Here is a 25,717-nt window from a genome sequence, read left to right as displayed (position 1 = left end):
GTAGAGAGGGAGGCTCCGCGTGTTGGCCCCGAGCTGATCCAAACAGGAGGCAGGAAAGAGAAAATGAATAAAGGAGTGGAATCAGTCACAATGGAGCCTGAGCGGCTGTAGGAAGGAAAGAAGTGAGTTGGGGTGTTTGAGACTTGCACCAATGTGCCCACAAAAAAGAAAATAAGAAGGAGCCAGAGTCTCAGATTTGTAGCCACAACTCCATGCAAACTCAAAACGACTACCCTGGCTGCCAAGAAGCTTGCTCAGGTGTCCTCAGTCTTTGGTGGGGCGGGGACCCTGCACTGTAGGGTAGAAGTGTTTGTGTCTCCAATAGACACACCGACACAGAGGAAAGGGAGCTGCTGCATGTCAAGAAGGCTGACACACTGACGCCGAGGAAACCAGGGAACACAGAACAGTGGTCCATGGACAAAGAGAAGAGGGGATGCACTATCAGGGAGAGGGATGGCTGCCAACTGGCCACCCAGCGGTGCCTTTAGTGCCTTTAGCTCTCCCTGGATCTCCACCTCATCGCCCACCCCACACTTCATGCCCTGGATAAGGTGCTCAAAGTATCAGCTGAACTAAACCCAGAGCTTACCATTACTGATTTCCATCACTCCTAGGCAAGGGGATAAAAGTAGTAATAAGCAAATCAGATGACATTTGACAATCCTCCCCACAGTTCCTATTAATTAGAGACCAAGCCGGAAATTCCGTATAAAATGCCATTACTCACCACCATGCAGGGCTGTCAGCATACTTAGGAGGAGAAGCACAAACATAGCGGGGGGCAAAGGCTGGGAGCCAAGACATCGACTGGAGCGGCCTCCTGGGAGAGAAGTCAGCGGAATATGATGAGGATGTTTTCAGAGATCTGGGAGATAACCACCAGGAGCTCCTTGTCCCACCTTGCGGTGCAGAAACAGGAAGAAGCCCTAAAAAGGTTTCTGTCCCAGCTTTGCCACTCACCAGCAGTAACCAATGACATTCAGGATATCACTTTCTTTCTTTCCAGGCACCCCATGAATGAGACCAGATCTCATTTTGTTATTCCTTTTCCCGGTGGTCATTTATTGTATGTCAGGCACATTGCAAGGATCCGGGAATGCAAAGAGAGGGAAAAAATACTCCTTATCTGTGAGCTGTTCACAGACTGATGGGGGAGGGAGGCAGTGGAACGAGTCCTATAGTTTGACTTGTAGACTGAGATGTAAAAAACCCCATACACTGGGCCATCAGCGGCGTTCAGAACATACACCTTTAGCAGTTTGACCTAGGAATAAATTTGGCAACCGCATGGTGGCGCCGCCTGCTAGCAAACAATGCTTTTCCGCCCGGGCTCCATCTTCCTTCCCTTCCTGAAGTTTCGGAGCAGTTCGAATACGTGGTTGCGGTCCTACTGTTCAGGAGGTAATTCTTCCGGGGCAGGGTGCGGGGCAAGGGCCAGGGGTTCAAGGACCTACCACCTTTCAATCGTCACTGCCCAGCAATCTGAGCAGCTCAGCAAATATTTAACTTCCGAAGGCGCTTAATGCACTCAAGCAGGTCAACCATGTATTTAATAGGAAAAGAGAAACATTAAAGACCAGAGAAATCTTAGAATAGTCTTAGCTCCCCAGGGAATATAACTCCATAAAGACTGTCATATGGGTGGTTGACTTGTGCATATTCTGCTGTAAAGGAGGTTTTTAGAACGAAGTGTGAGTGATAATACAGGATGATCATGCTACCCTGGTTGGCACACCTGGCTGCTGGATAGGGTTGTACATGTTGTCCACTGTGCAAAGGTGTTGCACTGAGGGGCCCATATGGGTTGAAATGCAACCAGTGCTCAACTCCCAAGCTTGCCCTCTGCAGGGCTGCACCAACCTGGAGGAAGGAGCCCTTTCTGCAGTTTGTTCTCCCAGAGGCAAAGTCTGCCCCGTGTTCTGGTGCCCCAGCAAATGTCCCCAGGGTCATTGTGGGCCACTGTAACTTGTGGGCAGGGATTGATATTGGGGAAGGTGTCCCAGAGGAGAAGACATCTGTAGGTTACAGAATCATTGCCGTGTGAACCTTTCCCAGGGCCTAGCTCAGCCTCTGGTAAAGTAAATGTTTGTTGAAGGAGGGCAGAAAGTCGGTTCTCAGGGATTTGTGCTCGGCTCAGTCATCTCCTTGTACCCTGGCTGTCACTGGATGGGTGTGCTGCTCTGCTTTAACCTTTGGTAGCCACATAAATTCCCAAGCAGGTTAACGTTAATGGTTGGACAAGCTCTCTGATTCTTCTGCAGAGATTTGGATCTGAACGACTTGTGACCAAGGCCACGAAACCAGACTGAAAATGCAGGGCGAGCTCTGGGACGTCTCCAGATGCAGAGTGGCTGCGTGGCAACTCCGTGGGCCAGTGGCTGAAGGCGTTCCAGCAGGTCACACCCACTGAAGTCAGACCCGTGGCACCACCCTGCACTAAGTCTGATTGCTATTGTCGTCAGCACGCCATGGGAGAATGCTAGGCTGCCTGACCTCCGAGAAGGCGCTGAAACCATCGTGCGCAAACTCATTTAACAGATGAGTTCACTGAGGCTTAGAGACTGGCCTTTTATGGTTCAAGTGTCCCACTTCCCAAATGTCCAGAGCTCATTATGAGAACAGTACTGCTTCCGAGGCCACGGTGGGGACGGAATGAGCTCCTCCACCCAGGGCACTGGAGACAGTGCGTGATGGGGAGAAGTGGCTCAGAAACACTCCTAACTACAGCCACTGTGTTTGGCCCACAATAAAGCCTCCAGAAACAGCAGCCGTTGCAATAAAGACCTCCGTTCCCCATTTGAGTGGAAGCCCCTGTCTGGTGAAATGAAGGAGGGTGGTCAGTTTTGTGCAGTGGATGCTGTTCCTCTGCTCCCGTGACACTCCCTTCAGGGAGGCAGCCCCCCAGGTTGTCCTGACGGGCCTGGAAGACAGGCTGAGGGTCACGTTCGTGGGAACTGCAAATACGTTGAGTGGATTTTCAAGTGTGTATTTATCAGAAGGCAAATGAGCAAAAGTGACCTTATTACCGACAAAATCGTGACTCAGCTCTGATGTATTTTTTTTAAAGCAGGCTCCCGGGGGCGGGCAGGGAGGAGGACGGGATCGTTGCTGAACGGGGACAGAGATTCGGCTGGGAAGATGAGAAGGGTCTGGAGATGGATGGTGATCATGGTGAAACACATGAACGCACGTAACACTGCAGAACCACATACTTAAAAATCGTCCAAATGCTAAATTTTATAGTATGTGTATTTTACCACACTTAAAAGCAAAGTGAGTTACACACTCCAGGACCTTCTTCCTTTAAACACTGCCTTACATTTATGGAGTCATTCACCAAGCTTATGCCTTGGACTGGCTCTCCAGGACTCTTCCTGGCACACATCTCACTTTCCGCTTGGGGGACTGAGGCTCAGAGAGGTCTGGGGCCACGGCAGCCCCAGACCCAGAGTTCAAACCGAGCCGTCTGGTTCAACATAAGTCTCCAAGCCACGTGTGGTACCCACCAGAAACCGCCACCCGGAGCGTTAAACCCCCAACAAGCAGCCTAGGCGTCATTCACTGTACAACCGTCATGATTTTAGATAATGGTTGCTCAGGAGGCCCCTCGGAGGGGCCGGCCACCGGCCGGGGTGTGGGGTGACGCTGCAGTTGACTGTCCCTAGCTGAGAACCAAGAGAGGGAGATCCAGGTGACAGCCAGAGGTGACAGCACGGGTCAGCACCCCACACGGCGAACGAGACCCGAATCCCGGACATGCACACTACGGTCTCCAGGTGGGAGGGCACCGGGCCCCTGCTGAAGTCCAGCAGCTGTCTATTGGCCCAGCCAGGTGCCCTTGGGTGTGGGGCTGTGTCCACCTAGAGGAAGGACCACCTCTTCTTGCTTTACGCAAGGAGGCCTCTGGGGCTGACAGTGAACCTGACTGTCCTTGTGGGAAGGAGGGCTCCCTGCACCTTGCCTTGGTCTGCAGACACTATCGGGGGTCCTGGCTCGTCCAACTGTCTCCTGATGCATGACTCATGCATCCGGATGCAGTGTGGGAAGCGTCTAAGAGCAAAGGTTTTCTAGCAGACAGGCCGGGGGCGAGGATGGGGGAAGGCTCTGGCTTTTACATACTGAGTGCCCTGAGCCAGGTACCAAAGCTGCTTGGAACTCGTTTTTCTGGGCAGCAAAAGACCTGGATGGTGGTTCTTCATCATGGTCTCATGAGGGTTAAGGGGGGCACTGTGCCTACCGTGTACTAAGCTCAGGCAGACTGGCCCATGACTGATGATTACCGTATTTTCACGCTAGGTGCCCTAGAGAGAGACAGCGGCTCACACAGGGTCACAGGACCCTCACTGATGTGATGCTGTGGATTTTCCCCCCGGTACATCGAGCAGGTGATGTCCCTCTGGCATCACATCTCCTCATTTGTATAAGGGCAGAGTGCATTTGGTTTCTAGCTCCATCCTGGACGAGTTAGCTTCCAGGTCTCAGGCATCCCGAGAGCAAACCCTTCCTCCCTCTCTTCTGCCTTCGGTAGCTTCCTTCCCTCATCCCTCCATCCTTCCCTCCCTCTTTCTCTCCCTCCTCCCCTCCCTCCTTCCCTCTTTGGCTCCCTACCCATCAGGAGAAAGGGGGTGCCTACCGTGAAAGTCCCACTTGGAAGCAGGTGGATGAACGACGCTCAGCTTTGAACAAGATGGTGACTGCATCCTTTATACCCCAAGGGAAGACCCTTAGTCATGTGATCCCCCTCCCGCTTCTCACATAGAGAGGATGGCCTTTTGTGCAGATTGGCAGGTGGGAGGCCTCTGAGGGGGAGGAAGACATCCTAATGCTATGGTTTGGAGCAGGTGAGGCTCCCTATTAAGAGGCCCCACTTGCTCCTCAGAGGAGACCCAGGCTCTAATCAGAGAACAATGGCTCCCCTGTTCCCCATCCCCCACCCTCGTCTCAAAGGCCTGGAGGCCCAGGGATTGTGTCTCGGGGTCATCAGGGGAACTCTGGGGGATGAAAGACCGATGAAAGTCGATGAAAGTCGCATGGGCTCTCCCACAAGGAGAAGGACTGGCTTTGTCTGCTCTAGTTAATTCTTCCCCAAGAGGATCTCTGGGGTGTCCTTCTTATATGTTCCTAACCTCAGGCCTGGGAATTTGATGCCTCTTTCCTTCAGAGGTTTCCTGCCCCAGCTCTGGGGTGAGATGTCTTTATAATCAGACATGCGAGGGTCAGGTGCTAGCCCTGCCCACTCATTAGCATGGGATGCTGACCTGTTGCTGCTCAGGCTTGGTTCCCGTGTGCAGTTCATGCAGATGACCCCAGTGGGACTGTGCAAACAAGGCGAGCCAGTGCATGGAGGGACTTGTGATCCTAGATCCTCCAGAATTTCAAGTTTCCTTTCCAGATCTTAAGAAGGAGAGCAAACATCTGAGTGTTGTTAGGTGTTACATGTGTTTTTATGGGATTGTGTCCCTCTTGTCCCTACAGCTATACCACCACAGCTGATCTGCTAATCCTACACTCACGGCAGTCAGGACAGCTGGTGCGGAGGTGGGGGCATTTGTCCGAGCTCTTGTGTTGGGATCGTTTGTGGCTGATAGGGTCACCTGGCTGCGAGCACTCCAAATGGTTCACCTCCCACCCACCTGCGGGAACATAGGGGCTCATCTGACCATTAAATCTGGGGGAACTGAGGCTTTACGGAATCCACCAGAAGGCTTCTGCAAACAATTAGTTGCCCTTGTGCATGGAAGCTTTTGTTCATAGGTCATTAGTTATTGTTCAGTGTCTTTTTTTTTTTTTAATTTATTTGACAGGGACAGAGAGAGATCACAAGTAGGCAGAGAGGCAGGCAGAGAGCGAGAGAGGAGGAAGCAGCTCCCTGCTGAGCAGAGAGCCCAATGCGGGGCTCGATCCCAGGATGCTGAGATCATGACCTGAGCCGAAGGCAGAGGTCTTAACCCACTGAGCCACCCAGGCGCCCCTTATTGTTCAGTGTCTTATGAGCACGGATGACGAGCTGAGGTACGTCCCCCCAGTCTTCCCCCACCAGCACAGGAGACCCCTCGTCTCTGAACTGATAGGTCAACAGGCTAGATGGCTTGGTGCCAAAATTCCTGCCTCCCCTTCCTCCCTCCCCTCTCCTTCCTACCCACTTCCCTTGCTCTGCCCCTTTGGCTTGCGTTTTGGGCATGAATGAAACAGACAGGAGTGCACCTGGGACTTTGCCTCCTGTTTGGTGATGTTACACGTGTAGACGCAGTCTCCTCCACCAGCAGCCACGCAGTAACTGCCCGTCATTTTTACCTTCTCAGGGAACCCCTGTTGGCTGTATATGCACAAATCTCCAAGAACTCTAGTGTGGCAGCACCCCCTGAGGCCTCATCATTGCCCTGAGTACACCCCCAAATAGAGACTTATTAAGCTCAGGAGGGGTCAAACCTCCCTTTGACCTCCAGCAGACCGTGAACTCCAGGCTCTGGGCAGTTTGCTCTGGGGTCCTGTTTTCGTCCTGCTGCTACTGCTGTTATGACAGATGGTATGACCCTAGAAAACCGGTCTTGTGTGGACCTCTGAACCTTTGTCTTTGCGGCAAGGTCAGACTTGTCCGTGGGCCTCCGAGGTCCTCCACACGTGGCCTTTTCAATGTTAGCCATGTTCAGCCGTTATCCCCAAGGCTTTCCCCACAGGTGACTAGCCAGGGTGTTGGGACTAAGTCATTTGTCCCCCTTCCCTGATGATAAACTACTCTTTGAGGGATGTCTGGGATCTTTTCTTACCAAAGATCCTTCATTAATATCAACATTATCCATTAGAGAAGGTCTAGTTAGATTAACCCACACTTGATAAATGGTGCTGTTTTCTTGATTCCTATCCAGATATGGGTCTCTTTGTCCACGTGGATTTACTGGGTCCTGCTCGGCTTTGCAAACTAGAGGGCCTTCTACAGGCCCCAAGAGTTATGACAACAGGCATTCCTGAGCTTGACATTTGCATAACTTTGAGGGTCTTCTGGAGTGTTCTGGAGATTAAAAATAAATCTGTGTGTGATCAGAGAGGGAACTGTCTAGTGGCTTCTCTCTCCAAAGTTCAAGGTCTACCTTTCTAAGAGCTTTGTTATTCACAGGGAGTCAGACCAAGCGCCCTCAAGTTTCTTCCAATGGGGGAAAATTGGTTCGACTTGGACTGTAAACGGAAAGTGAATTTTCTCACCCAGAGGCAGGCATAGATCACAAAGGTGGGAAACTGATGGCCGAGCAGCCTACCAACATGAGAAAGTTGTGAGTTCCTCATAGCAGTGAGGAACTGGGGGTCCACCGACAGCCATGGACATGCTCAGGAATGCTCTGCAGGAAGACTTGGCATTCCCGGGTGTGTTGGAGCAGCTGGAGACTTGGATGAGGTTAGAAGGGACCTGAATTGACTAAAGGGGACACCTTCGCCTGTAGGTGTGCAGGCAAGGGTTGACTTAGCAGGGCTCGGGTGTTTGAGCCCTACATCTCCCAAAGAAGAGTCTAGTCTTTGATCAGCTCCTGGGGCTAACCTCTGAACCCTTGGAATCTCCTGCCCTACAAGACTGTCTGTCCACCTGGAGCTTTGGGCCATGCCAGACTTAGACTCTAAGTTAACAATGTGATTTATAGCAGGGGCCTTGGGTCACACCATGTCGCTGTGACCACTGGAGAGCTTGGAGAGAGAGTAACTGAGGTCAGCTATGTGGGCACTTTATGCCTGCAGGCCGATCCCCAGTTAAAACTGTGGACTCCAAGGCTTGGGTGAGCCTTTCTGGTTGACAGTACTTCCTGTGTGTTGTCATGTGTCATTGCTGGAAGAACTCAGTGCTGCCCCTGCAGCCTCACTAGAGAGGACAGCCCCTGAAGCCTCAATGGAGAGGACAGCCAGAAGCTGGCGCCCAGAAGCTTCTGGGCCCTGCCCTCTGCCCCTTTATCTTTTGCCAACTTTAATCTCTGTCCCTTTGCTGTAGTAAACAGTAAATGTGAGTTTAACAGCTGTTTGGAGCTCCATAACTCCCATTAGAGAATCACTGAGCTTGAGAATGCTCTCGGAGACCCCCAAATACAGTGGGATCCACAGATAAGGATTCAAGTCAAGGCATCAACAACAAAAAACCCACAACTCTCTACACTTCTGAGGAAAGGTTCTCATCACCTCCTACTTGGGGCGCTTGGGACATTATCTGGATCCTATAATCAGCAAGTCTGATTAGTTGTACATAACTGAGTGTGACTTAGTGGTATAGAGAAATCATATGTGAATCTCTCCACAGAACGAGTTCACTTTTCCTTATTTATCTTGCTATCTTCCTAAAATCTCAAGTTTAAGTCACTTCGGGTACTGTGTCAGAGTCCCGGAACCTGGACTATTTTGCTCCTGCTAGTGCGACACCCCTTGCCCCATCTCTCCAGTCTCAGGATTGCTGCAAGCTTCCTGGGGGCTCCTTGAACATGGGTTTAGGTCTCAGTGCAGCCTCAGATACTTGGTCTTCCACCTTCCCAGGATTCGCAGGAGAGAAAGAAATGCGAGTTCCAAGAAGAACCTCTTTTTGTTGATTGATGATCTGGCTGAAGTCTGATGAATTCTTCAAAGACAGCCAATTTGGGCTAGGGACCAGGGTGAAGAGCCCTCGTCCAGTGTATCATCAGGTCGCATTGCTTTTTCAAGGTCTCACACTGACTGACAGATATTCTGGAGGCATTTTTGTTTTAACGCTAGAAGGAAAAAAGAAGAGGAAATTCAAGGTAGTGAGAAAGAAGTAAATGCTACAGGGACATAAAGTCAGGTAACATCAGTCGTGGGCCAGGCTCCTCCAGAAGGCAAGGGTGGGGCAGGCAGTGGGGTGGGCAGGGACTCAGGAGTCCATGTCAGAGAGGGGGAAGGATGTAGGCAAGACCTTCCCTGGTTAGCAGCCAAGTTGAGAGGACAGCATCATTCAACTCTGCATTCACTGCCCAGTAATGGTTTCCCGATAACCAATTCTATCTACCTGATCTCTCCAGTTTGCAGAAAGCTAATCTAACCTCATTAATATGTTTTTCAGTAGATGTAATATGTTGTTTGCATGAACAAAAGGTGCTAAGGACAAAAGAAGAGCTATTTAAGTCTAAGTAGCTTGTAAAACTTCCTGCTCCCTCTGCCCATCCCAGGCAAAGGGATATCTATCTTTGACGACTGAGCAACCCCCCTCAAAGTCTCCACCCCCAAATGCTTGGCCTTTGTGCTGCAGAATGAAGGTAATGTAAGTTCCATATAGCTCCATGACTTTGAGAGGGCCAGAGTCCTTTGACTGGATAGTCCATGTAGATGGTCATACCATTCATTAGCTTGGAGACCAGCCAGGCCCGATCAGACACTTTAGTCTGCAGGAGTGGGAGAAAAACAAAGTTTATGTGTGGCCTCTCTGAGTAAATGGGGCTTTGATGCCATTAGGTCCAGAAGAGGGTACCATAGGCCCTACTTCTAGCACCCCATGAGGCCTTCTTTATTTTGTATTATTTGGGGAAGCCTGGCTGGCTCAGTAGGTAGAGCATGTGACTCAGGTTGCGAGTTTGAGCCCCACATTGGGTGTAGAGATTACTGAAAAATAATATCTTACACAAAAACAAGAACAAGAATAAGCTTTTTCTTGGATTATTTGTACTCATTTTGCTTTGGTCAGGAGTTTGAGTGTTTCTATTTGTTTGATTTTTCTTTGTTCATGTGTATTTTTAGCTTATATGGGAATTGGGGAGGATAAGAAAGTTGCCTGAGATAATATAAAAAGCAAAATGGCGGAGGAGGAGTCAAGATGGCGGAGAAGTAGCAGCCTGAGACTACATCAGGTAGCAGGAGATCAGCTCGATAGCTTATGTAAACATTGCAAACACCTACAAATCCAACGGGAGAGCGAAGAGAAGAAGAACAGCAACTCTAGAACAGAAAATCAACCACTTTCTGAAAGGTAGGACTGGCGGAAAAGTGAATCTAAAACGACGGGAAGATAGACCGCGGGGGGAGGGGCCGGCTCCCGGCAAGCGGCGGAGCAACGGAGCACAAAATCAGGACTTTTAAAAGTCTGTTCCACTGAGGGACATTGCTCCCAGACTAAACCAGGGTGAAGCCCACGCGGGGTCAGCGTGGTCCCAGGCCCCGCAGGGTCACAGAAGGATCGGGGGTGTCAGAGTGTCGGAGAGCTCGCAGGTATTAGAACGGAGAAGCCGGCTGGAGAGACAGAGCCGAGGACTGAACTCTCAGCTCGGGGTTACCTTGAACTGGTCGCGGGCTGGGTGAGCTCGGAGCGCGGCTAGAGGCTGGGGATACGGGAGTGATTGGGTGCTGTCCTCTGGGGGCGCACTGAGGAGTGGGGCCCCAGGTTCTCGGCTCCTCCGGGCTGGAGACTAGGAGGCCGCCATTTTCATTCCTGTCCTCCGGAACTCTACGGAAAGCGTTCAGGGAACAAAAGCTCCCAAAAGCGAACCCGAGCCGATTACTTAGTCTGGCCGCCGGTAGGGGCGGTGCAATCCTGCCTCGGGCAAAGACACTTGAGAGTCACTACAACAGGCCCCTCCCCCAGAAGATCAACAAAATGTCCAGCCAGGACGAAGTTCATCTATCAAGGAAAGTAGGTTCAATTCCTAAGACAGCAGAGCAATTCCAGAGGAGGAGAAAGCAAAGCACGGAACTCATGGCTTTCTCCCCATAATTCTTTAGTCTTGCGGCTACTTCAATTTTTTTTTTCTTTTTTCAATTTTTTTTCTTTTTTCTTTTTTCTTCTTCTGCTAAATTTTTTAAAACTTTTACCCTTTTCTTTTTTAACGTTTTTTGACTAGTTTATCTAAATATATATATTTTTTCTTTCTTTTTTATATTTTTTCTTTATTTGTTTTATTTTTTAAATTTTTTTCTTTTTTTCTTTTTTTTTTCCAGAACCTGTTTTTATCCCCTTTCTCCCCCCCACAATTAGGGGTCTCTTCTGACTTGGTTACAGCGCATTTTTCTGGGGTCTTTGCCACCCTTTTAGTAGTTTATTTGCTCCTTAATATCCTCTTATCTGGACAAAATGACAAGGCGGAAAAAATCACCACAAACAAAAGAACAAGACACAGTACCGAAGGCTAGGGACCTAATCAACACAGACATGGGTAATATGTCAGATCAAGAGTTCAGAATGACGATTCTGAACATTCCAGCCGGGCTCGAAAAAGGCATGGAAGATGTTAGAGAAACCCTCTCTGGAGATATTAAAGCCCTTTCTGGAGAAATTAAAGAACTAAAATCTAACCAAGTTGAAATCAAAAAAGCTATTAATGAGGTGCAATCAAAAATGGAGGCTCTCACTGCTAGGATCAATGAGGCAGAAGAAAGAATTAGTGATATAGAAGACCAAATGACAGAGAATAAAGAAGCCGAACAAAAGAGGGACAAACAGCTACTGGACCATGAGGGGAGAATTCGAGAGATAAGTGACACCATAAGACGAAACAACATTAGAATAATTGGGATTCCAGAAGAAGAAGAAACAGAGAGGGGAACAGAAGGTCTATTGGAGAGAATCATTGGAGAGAATTTCCCTAATATGGCAAAGGGAACAAGCATCAAAATCCAGGAGATGCAGAGAACCCCCCTCAAAGTCAACAAGAATAGGTCCACACCCCGTCACCTAATAGTAAAATTTACAAGTCTTAGTGACAAAGAGAAAATCCTGAAAGCAGCCCGAGAAAAGAAGTCTGTAACATAAAATGGTAAAAATATTAGATTGGCAGCAGACTTATCCACAGAGACCTGGCAGGCCAGGAAGAGCTGGCATGATATATTCAGAGCACTAAACGAGAAAAACATGCAGCCAAGAATAGTCTATCCAGCTAGGCTATCCTTGAAAATAGAAGGAGAGATCAAAAGCTTCCAGGACAAACAAAAACTGAAAGAATTTGCAAACACCAAACCAGCTCTACAGGAAATATTGAAAGGGGTCCTCTAAGCAAAGAGAGAGCCTAAAAGTAGTAGACCAGAAAGGTACAGAGACAATATACAGTAACAGTCACCTTACAGGCTAATAATGGCACTAAATTCATATCTCTCAATAGTTACCCTGAATGTTAATGGGCTAAATGCCCCAATCAAAAGACACAGGGTATCAGAATGGATAAAAAAACAAAACCCATCAGTATGTTGCCTACAAGAAACTCATTTTAGACGCGAAGACACCTCCAGATTTAAAGTGAGGGGGTGGAAAACAATTTACCATGCTAATGGGCATCAGAAGAAAGCTGGGGTGGCAATCCTTATATCAGATCAATTAGATTTTAAGCCAAAGACTATAATAAGAGATAAGGAAGGACACTATATCCTACTCAAAGGGTCTGTCCAGCAAGAAGATCTAGCAATTTTAAATATCTATGCCCCTAACGTGGGAGCAGCCAACTATATCAACCAATTAATAATAAAATCAAAGAAACACATCAATAATAATACAATAATAGTAGGGGACTTTAACACTCCCCTCACTGAAATGGACAGATCATCCAAGCAAAAGATCAACAAGGAAATAAAGGCCTTAAATGACACACTGGACCAGATGGACATCACAGATATATTCAGAACATTTCATCCCAAAGCAACAGAATACACATTCTTCTCTAGTGCACATGGAACCTTCTCCAGAATAGATCACATCCTGGGTCACAAATCAGGTCTCAACCGGTATCAAAAGATTAGGATTATCCCCTGCATATTTTCAGACCACAATGCTCTGAAGCTAGAACTCAATCACAAGAGGAAAGCTGGAAAGAACCCAAATACATGGAGACTAAACAGCATCCTTCTAAAGAATGAATGGGTCAACCAGGAAATTAAAGAAGAATTGAAAAAATTCATGGAAACAAATGATAATGAAAACACAACAGTTCAAAATCTGTGGGACACAGCAAAGGCAGTCCTGAGAGGAAAATATATAGCGGTACAAGCCTTTCTCAAGAAACAAGAAAGGTCTCAAGTACACAACCTAACCCTACACGTAAAGGAGCTGGAGAAAGAACAAGAAAGAAACCCTAAACCCAGCAGGAGAAGAGAAATCATAAAGATCAGAGCAGAAATCAATGAACTAGAAACCAAAAAAACAATAGAAAAAATCAATGAAACTAGGAGCTGGTTCTTTGAAAGAATCAATAAGATTGATAAACCCCTGTCCAGACTCATCAAAAAGAAAAGAGAAAGGACCCAAATCAATAAAATCATGAATGAAAGAGGAGAGATCACAACTAACACCAAAGAAATACAGACAATTATAAGAACATACTATGAGCAACTCTACGCCAACAAATTGGACAATCTGGAAGAAATGGATGCATTCCTAGAGACATATAAACTACCACAACTGAACCAGGAAGAAATAGAAAACCTGAACAGGCCCATAACCAGTAAGGAGATTGAAACAGTCATCAAAAATCTCCAAACAAACAAAAGCCCAGGGCCAGACGGCTTCCCAGGGGAATTCTACCAAACATTTAAAGAAGAACTCATTCCTATTCTCCTGAAACTGTTCCAAAAAATAGAAATGGAAGGAAAACTTCCAAACTCATTTTATGAGGCCAGCATCACCTTGATCCCAAAACCAGACAAGGATCCCACCAAAAAAGAGAACTACAGACCAATATCCTTGATGAACACAGACGCAAAAATTCTCGCCAAAATACTAGCCAATAGGATTCAACAGTACATTAAAAGGATTATTCACCACGATCAAGTGGGATTTATTCCAGGGCTGCAGGGTTGGTTCAACATCCGCAAATCAATCAATGTGATACAACACATTAATAAAAGAAAGAACAAGAACCATATGATACTCTCAATAGATGCTGAAAAAGCATTTGACAAAGCACAGCATCCCTTCCTGATCAAAACTCTTCAAAGTGTAGGGATAGAGGGCACATACCTCAATATTATCAAAGCCATCTATGAAAAACCCACCACAAATATTGTTCTCAATGGAGAAAAACTGAAAGCTTTTCCGCTAAGGTCAGGAACACGGCAGGGATGTCCATTATCACCACTGCTATTCAACATAGTACTAGAAGTCCTAGCCTCAGCAATCAGACAACAAAAAGAAATTAAAGGCATCCAAATTGGCAAAGAAGAAGTCAAACTATCACTCTTCGCAGATGATATGATACTATATGTGGAAAACCCAAAAGACTCCACTCCAAAACTGCTAGAACTTATACAGGAATTCAGTAAAGTGTCAGGATATAAAATCAATGCACAGAAATCAGTTGCATTTCTGTACACCAACAAGAAGACAGAAGAAAGAGAAATTAAGGAGTCAATCCCATTTACAATTGTACCCAAAACTATAAGATACCTAGGAATAAACCTAACCAAAGAGGCTAAGAATCTATACACAGAAAATTATAAAGTACTCATGAAAGAAATTGAGGAAGACACAAAGAAATGGAAAAATGTTCCATGCTCCTGGATTGGAAGAATAAATATTGTGAAAATGTCTATGCTACCTAAAGCAATCTACACATTTAATGCAATGCCTATCAAAATACCATCCATTTTTTCAAAGAAATGCAACAAATAATCCTCAAATTTATATGGAACCAGAAAAGACCTCGAATAGCCAAAGGAATATTGAAAAAGAAAGCCAAAGTTGGTGGCATCACAATTCCAGATTTCAAGCTCTATTACAAAGCTGTCATCATCAAGACAGCATGGTACTGGCACAAAAACAGACACATAGATCAGTGGAACAGAATAGAGAGCCCAGAAATCGACCCTCAACTCTATGGTCAACTAATCTTCGACAAAGCAGGAAAGAATGTCCAATGGAAAAAAGACAGCCTCTTCAATAAATGGTGCTGGGAAAATTGGACAGCCACATGCAGAAAAATGAAATTGGACCACTTCCTTACACCACACACGAAAATAGACTCCAAATGGATGAAGGACCTCAGTGTGAGAAAGGAATCCATCAAAATCCCTGAGGAGAAAGCAGGCAGCAACCTCTTCGACCTCAGCCGTAGCAACATCTTCCTAGGAACAACGGCAAAGGCAAGGGAAGCAAGGGCAAAAATGAACTATTGGGATTTCATTAAGATCAAAAGCTTTTGCACAGCAAAGGAAACAGTTAACAAAACCAAAAGACAACTGACAGAATGGGAGAAGGTATTTGCAAACGACATATCAGATAAAGGGCTAGTATCCAAAATCTATAAGGAACTTAGCAAACTCAACACCCAAAGAACAAACAATCCAATCAAGAAATGGGCAGAGGACATGAACAGACATTTCTGCGAAGAAGACATCCCGATGGCCAACAGACACATGAAAAAGTGCTCCACGTCACTCGGCATCAGGGAAATACAAATCAAAACCACAATGAGATATCACCTCACACCAGTCAGAATGGCTAAAATTAACAAGTCAGGAAATGACAGATGCTGGCGAGGATGTGGAGAAAGGGGAACCCTCCTCCACTGTTGGTGGGAATGCAAGCTGGTGCAACCACTCTGGAAAACAGCATGGAGGTTCCTCAAAATGTTGAAAATAGAACTACCCTATGACCCAGCAATTGCACTACTGGGTATTTACCCTAAAGATACAAACATAGTGATCCGAAGGGGCACGTGTACCCGAATGTTTATAGCAGCAATGTCTACAATAGCCAAACTATGGAAAGAACCTAGATGTCCATCAACAGATGAATGGATACAGAAGATATGGTATATATACACAATGGAATACTATGCAGCCATCAAAAGAAATGAAATCTTGCCATTTGCGACGACGTGGATGGAACTAAAGCATATCATGCTTAGTGAAATAAGTCAATCAGAGAAAGACAACTATCATATGATCTCCCTGATATGAGGACATGGAGAAGCAACATGGGGGGCTAGGGGGATAAGAGAAGAATAAATGAAACAAGATGGGATTGGGAGGGAGACAAACCATAAATGACTCTTAATCTCACAAAACAAACTGGGGGTTGCTTGGGGGGAGGTGGGATTGGGAGAGGGGGAGGGGGCTATGGACATTGGGGAGGGTATGTGTTATCGTGAGTGCTGTGAAGTGTGTAAACCTGGCGATTCACAGACCTGTACCCCTGGGGATAAAAATACATTATATGTTTATTAAAAAAAAGAATTTGGAAGGGGAGGCGAACCATAAGAGACTATGGACTCTGGAAAACAACCTGAGGGTTTTGAAGGGTCGGGGTGGGAGGTTGGGGGAACAGGTGGTGGGTAATGGGGAGGGCACGTTTTGCATGGAGCACTGGGTGTTGTGCAAAAACAATGAATACTGTTACGCTGAAAAAATAAATAAAATGGAAAAAAAATGAAAAAAAAAAAGCAAAATGGCTTGGTCGGGTTGACTCCTGTTTTTTTTTTTTTCCTCTTTTTTTTTTCCTATACCTAATTGCAAATACTGAACTGTTAGTCGAAGAGTAATCAGAAATGCCCTTCCCTTTTCTTGTCTAAAATTAATGAAGATCATGTATGATCTTCACGTATCTTCGTGATCTTCATGTATAATCATGTATGAGCTGTACCTACTCTTACTGTCCCCCACGAAGGCAGGACAATCAGTGAGTTCTAGAGCCCTCTTGTACAAAACTTTTACTGTCAAGCTACAACACGGTCAAGTGTATACTTACTGTGGGAGTGGGACACCCTTTTCACCCTCTGACAGATATATGTTGCATTCTTCAGAAACCAGGAATAGTATTGAAGACAGTACCTAAAGATTCCAATGAAAGTGGAAAGCGATTATCATCCCTTGTGGCTAATGGAAGACAGCCATCATTTAGAAAGTCATCCTGGCCAACTACTCACAGCAAGGACCCCCTCTCCATCTTTACTGGGTGTGAGAGAAGAGGCAGAGGATGAGGCTGAGTGGAGAGAGGCTTAGACTTTGGAGTGAGAAAGATGTATTTTTAGTCCTGGCCTCATTCCTCGCTAAGATGTGTGACTTCAGGCTGAGCACTCACTCCTCTGGGCCTTAGATTTTTCATATGCACTCAGAAGGCAGTCCTAGGACCTAACCTCACAGGTTATCACCAGGATTAAGTGAACTAACCTATGCCAAGTTCCCCAAATAGAGTCAGGCTTGTAACAGGTGCTCTGCAATGACTATGTTCATATATTTGTTTTTGTGTGTGAGATGGGCTAAGAACACAGGGCTGTTACAGTTAATAAGGAAGCAAATACTTGCAAAATAATATCCTGCTCTTGGCTGGGGCTGCAGGGATGGCTTCGAAGGGCTTCAGTGGGAGAGCACCAAGCACATTATTAGGAAGAAGAGCTTTCTGGGCAGGCTGTGCCGCGGGCTCCCTGTGGGACTCCGGGAATTCACCGCCCTGCCTATCCCATGCCAGATGCATGAGGAGGTCGGGCTAAACATCTTCCCATTTCCCTCCTATCCATACCACACTGTGATTCTAGCATACCCCAGGGAGCAACTAACTGCCTGAGTACAGCTAGCTGTAAAGATTCCCCAGACTCCAGCACCTTCAATTTCCAGGACACGGCTAAATTAAGGAAATTAGAGCACAGAGATGAACTGATTTGCCTGAGGACTCACTGCCTTCAAGAGAGTGCAGATTTTCCCCCAGGTAATCCACTTCCTGCCAGAACGCACTACCATTCTAGTAAGACTATACCCATTTTTCAGAATAACAGACTGAGGCTCAGAGACACTACATGACTAGACTACAGAGCTTTTAAGTCCAGAGTCTAAATTTAAACTCAGGTCAACTTGGTTTCACCTTATCCCCCATACAGTATACTAAGCTACCCACTAGTTTTAAGAGCCCAGTTCTGTGACCTAATCCTTAATCTCCCCTCAGCAAGCCTGAAGTGTGCAAGTGTGACAAGATGTTCTAAGACCCACAGACCAATTGCTTAGAACGCTTCCAGAACAGAGGATATCAAACGACCCTGGGGAATATGGGTTTAATCTGTTCTGAATGAGGAAGAAAATGCACAGCCAGGAAGAGCAGCTGGAGCTCTAGGGGGAAAGTCCCAACTTGTTTGCAAGAGCTCACCAGGTGCTTGAAGGAGCAAGGCTTTCCTGAAAAGGGACCTATGCCTTCGCTGCAGCCACATTGTGTATCTCAGTGGATCTATGACATTCCAGGCTGTCTCTCACTTTTCAGGTTTGCACTTGCTGTTCCTTTTGCCTGGAGTGTCCTCTCCCATTTCCTGCCTGGGAAGCTTCTATTCCCCCATCAGGCCCTATTAGTTAGTTCCCTGGGGTCCCATGGGGCATATTGGGATCTGCTACAGTGTTTGTCCTACTGTTCCATAATTTCTCTGTGTGGCCAGCTTTCCCATTCAAGCATGATTTTTTGATGACAGGGGCTGTGCTATTCAACACACACTGAGTAAAGCCAGTCTCCCACTCTGTTATTCTGAGCCTGTACTCATGGTTAGTATGAGTTTATAGAGCAGTTCACTATTAAGTGAAAATACAGGACGAGAAGGGATAAGCTCAGGTTCCTCCATGCTTCATTTCTCTAAATTTTAACTTAAAACTCCTCTTTGGAAACTTCTGCCTTTCCCATTTTATCCTTCCCCCTGGCATTTGCAATATATATTTTTTAAATGTGATTTTTCTCCAAGGGGATACTAGGAATAGGTGCTGCCTCTGGGTATGACTCGGTTCTGGGTATGACTCGATGCCATATTTTAATTTGGGTTTATGACCATTTCTTCCTCCCAACTATGAAATCCTCAATTTCTGGGTCTATGTCTAATTCAACTCTCAATTCCCATGGCTCAGCACTGTGTATAACAGGTGACCAGGAGAGACTCAACTCATCGTTGATTTGAAAAGTTACTGGCAGAGGGTCTGATAGTGGTCTGATCATGTTGCAAGAATTTTCTCCTTTTTTGGATGAGCCTACGTGGTGGGGAAATGCTTCCTCATCACTTGCTCACACCTTGGGTCTATGGACCTTTCCCATTTCCCTCTCTGGGAGGAGGAAACACTCCCTCAAACACTGATTGAGAGGTCCAAGACCAGGATATAATGGAAAGTGGTTTCAAACCTGGACTTGAGGCTCAGAGCCAGTGGATGATGGAGGTTTGAAAAGCTGAAGGGTCGTGAATGGACTTGGAAAGGAATATTAAAGATCTGGGTGATTGGCCCCAGACCACTGGAGCAGAAGGGGTCATCCATGTTTGTTTGGTTCTGGGTTTATAGCCAAGACAAACCACAGAAGAAGGAAAAGAATGTCTGCACTAGAGGGCAAGAAAATGTTACCATGCCTAGAACTTCTAATATGAAGCAGGGTCTGCCTTCTAAATTTAGTTTTACAATCTTCTCATTTGGCTAGCAAATGACTTCTAGGGATTTAGAAAGAGCTCGGGTTTAGATGGACATGTCCTCCAATTACTCAGTTCTGGCAGATGTCACCACGCTGAGGCTGAGAGGGATCCAGGACAACCAGAAGTCCTATGTGATCACTCCACCAGGTATGACTCAGCTGGGCTCAAATTTACACCAGCTTAGCTGACCTCCACTCGACTCAGCAGCACTTGCTGTGTCTGGTCCCTGAAATGGGTTCCGGGGACCCAGAAATAAATGAGGTTCCCTCGTGGCTCTCAAGGAGGTGATGGTCTAGTAGAAGACCCTCCAGAGAGTCTATTCCTTGAGGTATCCCTATCACTTGCCTGTTCCCGGCCACCTGTGGCCTGCAGAGAAGCCACACAGCATAGGCAGCCCCAAAATGCTGACTGTGGAAAGGGACACCTGGTTCCGGTTACCTCATGGCCTCTGCTCTAGCCTCTCTCTTCTGGCTCATGCAGAGGCATTGCTGGAAAAAGCGGCACAGCTCCATCAGGCAAGGGTTGAACTTCTGGATGGCCAGGGTGAGGGGAGCGGCGGAGACGGCCCCCTCTTCAAGGAGCAGCTCAGGACACCCTGGAAGATGCAATCCCAGACCACTGACATCAACAAGGATTTAGCAAGCATCTTCTCTTTGTTCGCTACCATGCTTGAGGGATAGAGTCCTGGCCCTGATCTCAGGTGGCCCTGAGACAGACAGACAACATTGCTTCTTCAGTGCCCGGGAAAGCTGTTGTGAGAGTCCGAGAGACAGGTGGAGTAAGGTGGGGTCCAGTTCCCAGGGGGAAATCAGAGGTGGTTTCACTGACAGCAAATACTGAAAAGGGATCTAAAACATTAGACAGAAGAGGGTCATGTGGAGGCATTTCCAGTGGAAGAGATAGAGTATGTGGGCACCTAGCATCAAGCAAGGGGACGGTTTGCTGATAGGGAAATGGAGAATAATTAGATGATACAGAGAGGGTGTGTGTGTGTGTGTGTGTGTAGACACATGTGTGACTCACATGCATATGTGTGAGTCTGTGCACACATGGATATATGCATTTTGCATGGGTAGGCGGGCATATGTATAGACTGTGTGCAAGTAGATGGGTGTGAGTTGCCTGAAGATCACTGGAGAACTTAAGGAGACAATGTATACAAAGCATACTGCAAACTTCCTGCTATGGAATAAATGACAAATAATAGTTATTATTACTGATTTATTAAAAATGTATTGAACAGGATATCTGGATGGCTCCACTGGTTGAATTTCTGACTCTTGATTTCCACTCAGGTCATGATCTCAGGGTCCTGGTTCAAGCCCCATGGTGGACTCCCCTCTCAGTGTGGAGCCTGCTTGGGATTCTCTCTCTCCTTCTCCCTCTGCCCACTCTGCCCCACCTCAACAAAATGTATTCAGCATTCACTACATGCTGGGCACTCACAGACCAAAGGATACAACAACTCATAAACACAAGGAAAAGAGACAGAGTGCCTGGGTGTCTCGGTCAGTTAAGTGGCGGACTCTTGATTTCAGCTTAGGTAATGATCTTGGTGTCCTCAAATTAAGCCCATCCCCCCTGTTCGGTGGGGAGTCTGCTTAGGGCTTCTCCTTCTGCCCCTCCCCCTTCTCTCTCTTTCTCTCCCTCAAATAAATCAATCTTTAAAAAAAAGGAAAAGAGGCTTCCTCTTACAGGGTGCAACTTCTAGTGATTTGAAGCTTATATTAGGATGTTGATAATGATCTTCCAACAAAGAATTACTAGTTACTATCCAGAAAAATGATCTAAAACCTGGAATTAAGTTCTGGGTACTGTCTAGCAGATACTGTGGGGATTTTCTGGTTCCATCAGAGTGTGTGTCTTTGACTGACTGATTGAGTTGGTGGTTTTGCAACTCTGAAGAGGTTCAATGACTCTGATCTGAGAGCAACGCAAATAATTCCTGTCGGTGAGCAACGTGAATGAATTTCGTCTGGTAAAGATGCAATTGGTTTTTGTCTAGTGAAAAGAAAAAGAATTCGTTGCTGTAGGATATCAGTTAGTAAATTCATATCCAAATTCCTAGGACTAACTATAAAAATCCCTGTTCCTCTTCTCAAACTCAACACACACAAAACAGATAATCATATCGAAAAATGGGCAGAAGATATGAACAGACACTTCTCCAATGAAGACATACAAATGGCTATCAGACACATGAAAAAATGTTCATCATCACTAGTCATCAGGGAGATTCAAATTAAAACAACATTGAGATACCACCTGACACCAGTTAGAATGGCCCAAATTAGCAAGACAGGAAACAAATGTGTTGGAGAGGATGTGGAGAAAGGGGAACCCTCTTACACTGTTGGTGGGAATGCAAGTTAGTGCAGCCACTTTGGAGAACAGTGTGGAGAATCCTGAAGAAATTAAGAATAGAGCTTCCCTATGACCCTGCAATTGCACTGCTGGGTATTTACCCCAAAGATACAGATGTAGTGAAAAGAAGAGCCATCTGTACCCTAATGTTTATTGCAGCAATGGCCACAGTCGCCAAACTCTGGAAAGAATCAAGATGCCCTTCAACGGACGAATGGATAAGGAAGATGTGGTCCATATACACAATGGAGTATTATGCCTCCATCAGAAAGGACGAATACCCAACTTTTGTAGCAACATGGACGGGACTGGAAGAAATTATGCTGAGCGAAATAAGTCAAGCAGAGAGAGTCAAGTATCATATGGTCTCACTTACTTGTGGAGCATAACAAATAACATGGAGGACATGGGGAGATGGAGAGGAGAGGGAGTTGAGGGAAACTGGAAGGGGAGATGAACCATGAGAGACTATGGACTCTGAAAAACAACCAGAGGGTTTTGAAGGGGCGGGGGTGGGGGGGTGGGAGATTGAGGAACCAGGTGGTGGGTAATAGGGAGGGCACGTACTGCATGGAGCACTGGGTGTGATGCCAAAACAATGAACACTGTTATGCTGTAAATGAACAAACGAATAAAAAAAAAAAAGAAAAGAAAATACAAAAAAAAAAAAATCCCTGTTCCTCAAACTCTCCATGGAGCCCATCTTCATTCATTCATTAATTAATGATCTAATAGTATCTCTGACATGTGCTAATTTCATATTTTTATGAATCATTTTCTTACCTTTTTGAAAATTATAATTGAGCAGTTTTAGATTTATTTACTTATTTTTATATTTATTATTATCATTTTTCAAATGTTTAATTCCAGTATAGTCAACCTACAGTGTGATATTAGTTTCAGGTGTACGATGTAGTGATTTGTAACTTCCATACATCATCCATAGCTCATCAGCACAGGTACATTCTTCAATCCCATCTCCTGTTGCATCCATGCTCCCCCTCCCCCACCTTCCCTCTGGCAACCAGCAGCTTATTCTCTCTCTATAGTTAGGAGGATGCTTTTTGGTTTGTCTCCTTTTTCCCCCCTTTTGTTTATTTGTTTTGTTTCTTAAATTCCACATAGGCATGAAATCATATGGTATTTGTCTTTTTTGGACTGACTTATTTTGCTCAGCATTAAACTCTCGAGCTCTCTCCACGTCGTTGCAAATGGCCAGATTTCATTCTTTTTGATGACTAATATTTCATTGTGTAAATATACTACATCTTCTTTATCCCCTCATCTATCAGTTATAAATTTATTAAAGTGGAGAGAGGGCTCATATGTTAGAGATAGGTTTAGTTTAAAAAGGTAGGACACAAATGTATTTTGAATCCTATCCTGAGCCAGTTAGAATACTATACCCTCCAGAATATTTATCAATTTTTATAAATATGCTATGACTTTTTACTTTAACATTTATTACACACCTGGGCTTAGGTGCTTTTCTGTTTTTTTTTTTTTTTACAAACATGATATCATTTAATTCTCATAAAATCATGTAATGTAGGTATCTATTTTATATAAAAGGACACGGAGGGGAGTGACTCTGTGGTTTGATCAGGTAGTGACTCTGGCAAGATCTGAGTCTGGAGCTCATACTAGCATGCTTTACTACTTGAACATCCTTAACATTCCTGATGCTTGATTTCCATGACCCTCTCCCCTTCCCAACCTCTCCCATGCTTCTCCAACTCAGGAAATGGCTCTTTGCCTCTCAATTGTTCAAACTTGGGCATGATGTTTGGTTACCTCCTGCTGATCATTCCACCATCACACTTCTTGATTCCTGAACCCCATCCAAGTCTCCCTGATGAGTCAAGTCTCATCCAACTAGCTCCTAGTTCCAGCTCCCTTCATCTCTGGCTGTGGTTAATACAACAGTCTCCTTGCTGGTATCCCTGTTCCTATCCTCCCCTCTTTGGTCTCCACTCTGCAGCCAGAGAAAGTTTTCTGCACCACAAATCTGGCCAAGTCAGTTGTCTCAGAAGAGGTCCACACTTCTTCCATGGCCCTGGGAATCCAACCCCCGCACCCCACCCCCCGCCCCCACCGCCAGATTCTGTTCCTTTGCTCCTCATCACTCCTTCCTGTAGCACCAGAAATCCAGGCACAAGGAATTTCTCAGCTCCTGGGAAACCTCAGTCCTTTTCCTGCCTCTGTGCCTTTGCATAAGCTGTGGCCCTGCTTGAAATGTATATTTAGAGGCAACCCTGCTCAGATGCCTCTCTCTTCGTTAAGGAAAACCTCTTGAACAATCTCCTCCAGGTGGAGCTGAGCTCCTCCCCTCTGGCTGCGCACAGCATTGACCACCTTTTCTCTTAAGAACATTACCAGTTTCTTCCTCAAATTGCAATTATTTTGTACAAATGAAGAATCTTGGGACAGATAGCATACAAGGGTGGGATGAGCACAGGCTTTGGAATTAGACACATGAAGGCCCAAAATTTAGTTCCTTTTTAACTGTAGTGCTCACTGAAATGGCTTAATGACGATAACATTACCGACCTTGCGGAATTATTATGGCGTAAAAATAGGCTTAGCACAGTGCCTGGGAAACAGTAGGACCTCGATAAATATTCACGGAATGGATGAATGAGTCAGTCTCAAAGGATTTGTGGTATGGTTTCTTTGTGAATGGGAAGAATCATTTGCTGGAAGTTGTCAAAACTCTTTATTTTAGACTTATATTTCTTATTGGATGGATGGATGGGTAGACGATGGATGGACAGAAAGAGAGAGAGAGATAATAGATAGAGCCGTATAAGTAGACATAAATACAGATAGTTATATACTCAGCTTGTTTTCCAAAACTTGATCTGAAAACGGCCCCCCTCTGCACCACCAACCTCTGGGAGGAAAATTGGTTATAATGTCTTTCAACAGTATAATCATGACTTTGTGTCTGAAAGGCCCATTCATTATAGGTTGGGAGTGGGGCGGGGGAGTGGGACTAAGGCAAATCTTCAGTGTATGAAAAAAGAGACTGTGTAGTCTCCAGGAATTTAATAATGCCCTGCTGACATACGCCTGGATGGTCCAGGAACATTCAGGAAACGGGCATAGAAAGGCATCCAGGAGTGGGAGGGCCCTGAGGATTCAACCAGCTTTGGAGGATTCATTCTGTATCAATTTCTGTCTTCTGGGATAGAAAGCAAGAGAGGGAAGCATCCAAAAATGGGGGGAAAAAAAGCAGCATGTTTTTGAGCCTCTGTGAGGAGGCTCAAAAACCCAGCCGTAAACCCAGGACATGGTTTCCTCTAGAATTCCATTGAAATTAAGTGTCAGGGATGGGGAAGGCAGGGTGTCCTTTAAAATGCAACAAAAATAGCTGTGCCTGGGTGGCTCACTGAGTGAAGTGTCTACCTTCCGCTCAGGTCATGATCTCAGTGTCCTGGGATGGAGCCCTGCATTGGGCTACCTGCTCAGCAGGGAGCCTGCTTCTTCCTCTCCCTCTGCCCCTTCCTCCACTCCTGCACATGCACGCTCTCTGTCATCTAAAGATGGCAAATAAACACCATCTTTAAAAAATAAATAAATAAAATGTAACAAAAGTAAACTGCACCCAGCAAATGGGGATTGAATTTTGGAGTCATCCGTTCCTCCTTCTGCTGCCTCGGCTGACATCAGGCTCATGAAAAGAACAGCCTCTGTTTGCAAAGCACACAGTGCCCTGCTCAATAGGTATTCACTTGATAAACGCTGATTGGATTAAGTTACGCGGAGCTCTGTAGTTCCAAATCACTTCCACACACATTATCTTACTCAATACAAAGCCGTGGGGGAATAAAGACAGTTTTAGTGCCCACAATAATTGTTATTATTCTTGCTTCCCAGGCGAGGAAGCTGAATTCCCGAAGCCGAGTGCAGGAGACCCCCTCCCCAGTAAATGGTAGAGCTAGAATTTAATCCCAGCAGTCTGAATCTAAATTTAATCAAACAAACCTCTTTTTATTTCACGACACAACCTTGTTCCAAACAAACAAGAGCAA

The 25,717-nt window shown here is 45.8% G+C and overlaps 2 protein-coding genes across 2 annotated transcripts in view; both read right to left on the bottom strand.

The window, feature by feature from the left end:
• OC90 (otoconin 90) overlaps positions 1-6,291 on the bottom strand; it is a 35,474-nt gene extending 29,183 nt beyond the window's left edge. Inside the window, 6 exon segments of the mRNA XM_046004040.1 lie at positions 731-778; positions 781-823; positions 919-929; positions 1,238-1,352; positions 4,938-4,994; positions 6,208-6,291. Of these exon segments, the coding sequence (XP_045859996.1) occupies positions 731-778; positions 781-823; positions 919-929; positions 1,238-1,352; positions 4,938-4,994; positions 6,208-6,291 (358 nt within the window).
• A 2,385-nt stretch (positions 6,292-8,676) lies between these two features.
• HHLA1 (HERV-H LTR-associating 1) overlaps positions 8,677-25,717 on the bottom strand; it is a 39,451-nt gene continuing 22,410 nt past the window's right edge. The window contains exons 15-17 of the mRNA XM_046003922.1: positions 19,758-19,914; positions 16,646-16,728; positions 8,677-8,720 (exon numbers count right to left, since the gene is read on the bottom strand). Coding sequence (XP_045859878.1) covers positions 8,677-8,720; positions 16,646-16,728; positions 19,758-19,914 — 284 coding nt within the window. The remainder of the gene's footprint in view (positions 8,721-16,645; positions 16,729-19,757; positions 19,915-25,717) is intronic.

Source organism: Meles meles, chromosome 1, assembly GCF_922984935.1.
Source record: "Meles meles chromosome 1, mMelMel3.1 paternal haplotype, whole genome shotgun sequence".
In the NCBI taxonomy this organism is placed as follows: domain Eukaryota; kingdom Metazoa; phylum Chordata; class Mammalia; order Carnivora; family Mustelidae; genus Meles; species Meles meles.
Note: the sequence above shows the minus strand (reverse complement) of the source record. Positions and strands in the feature narration are given on the sequence as shown.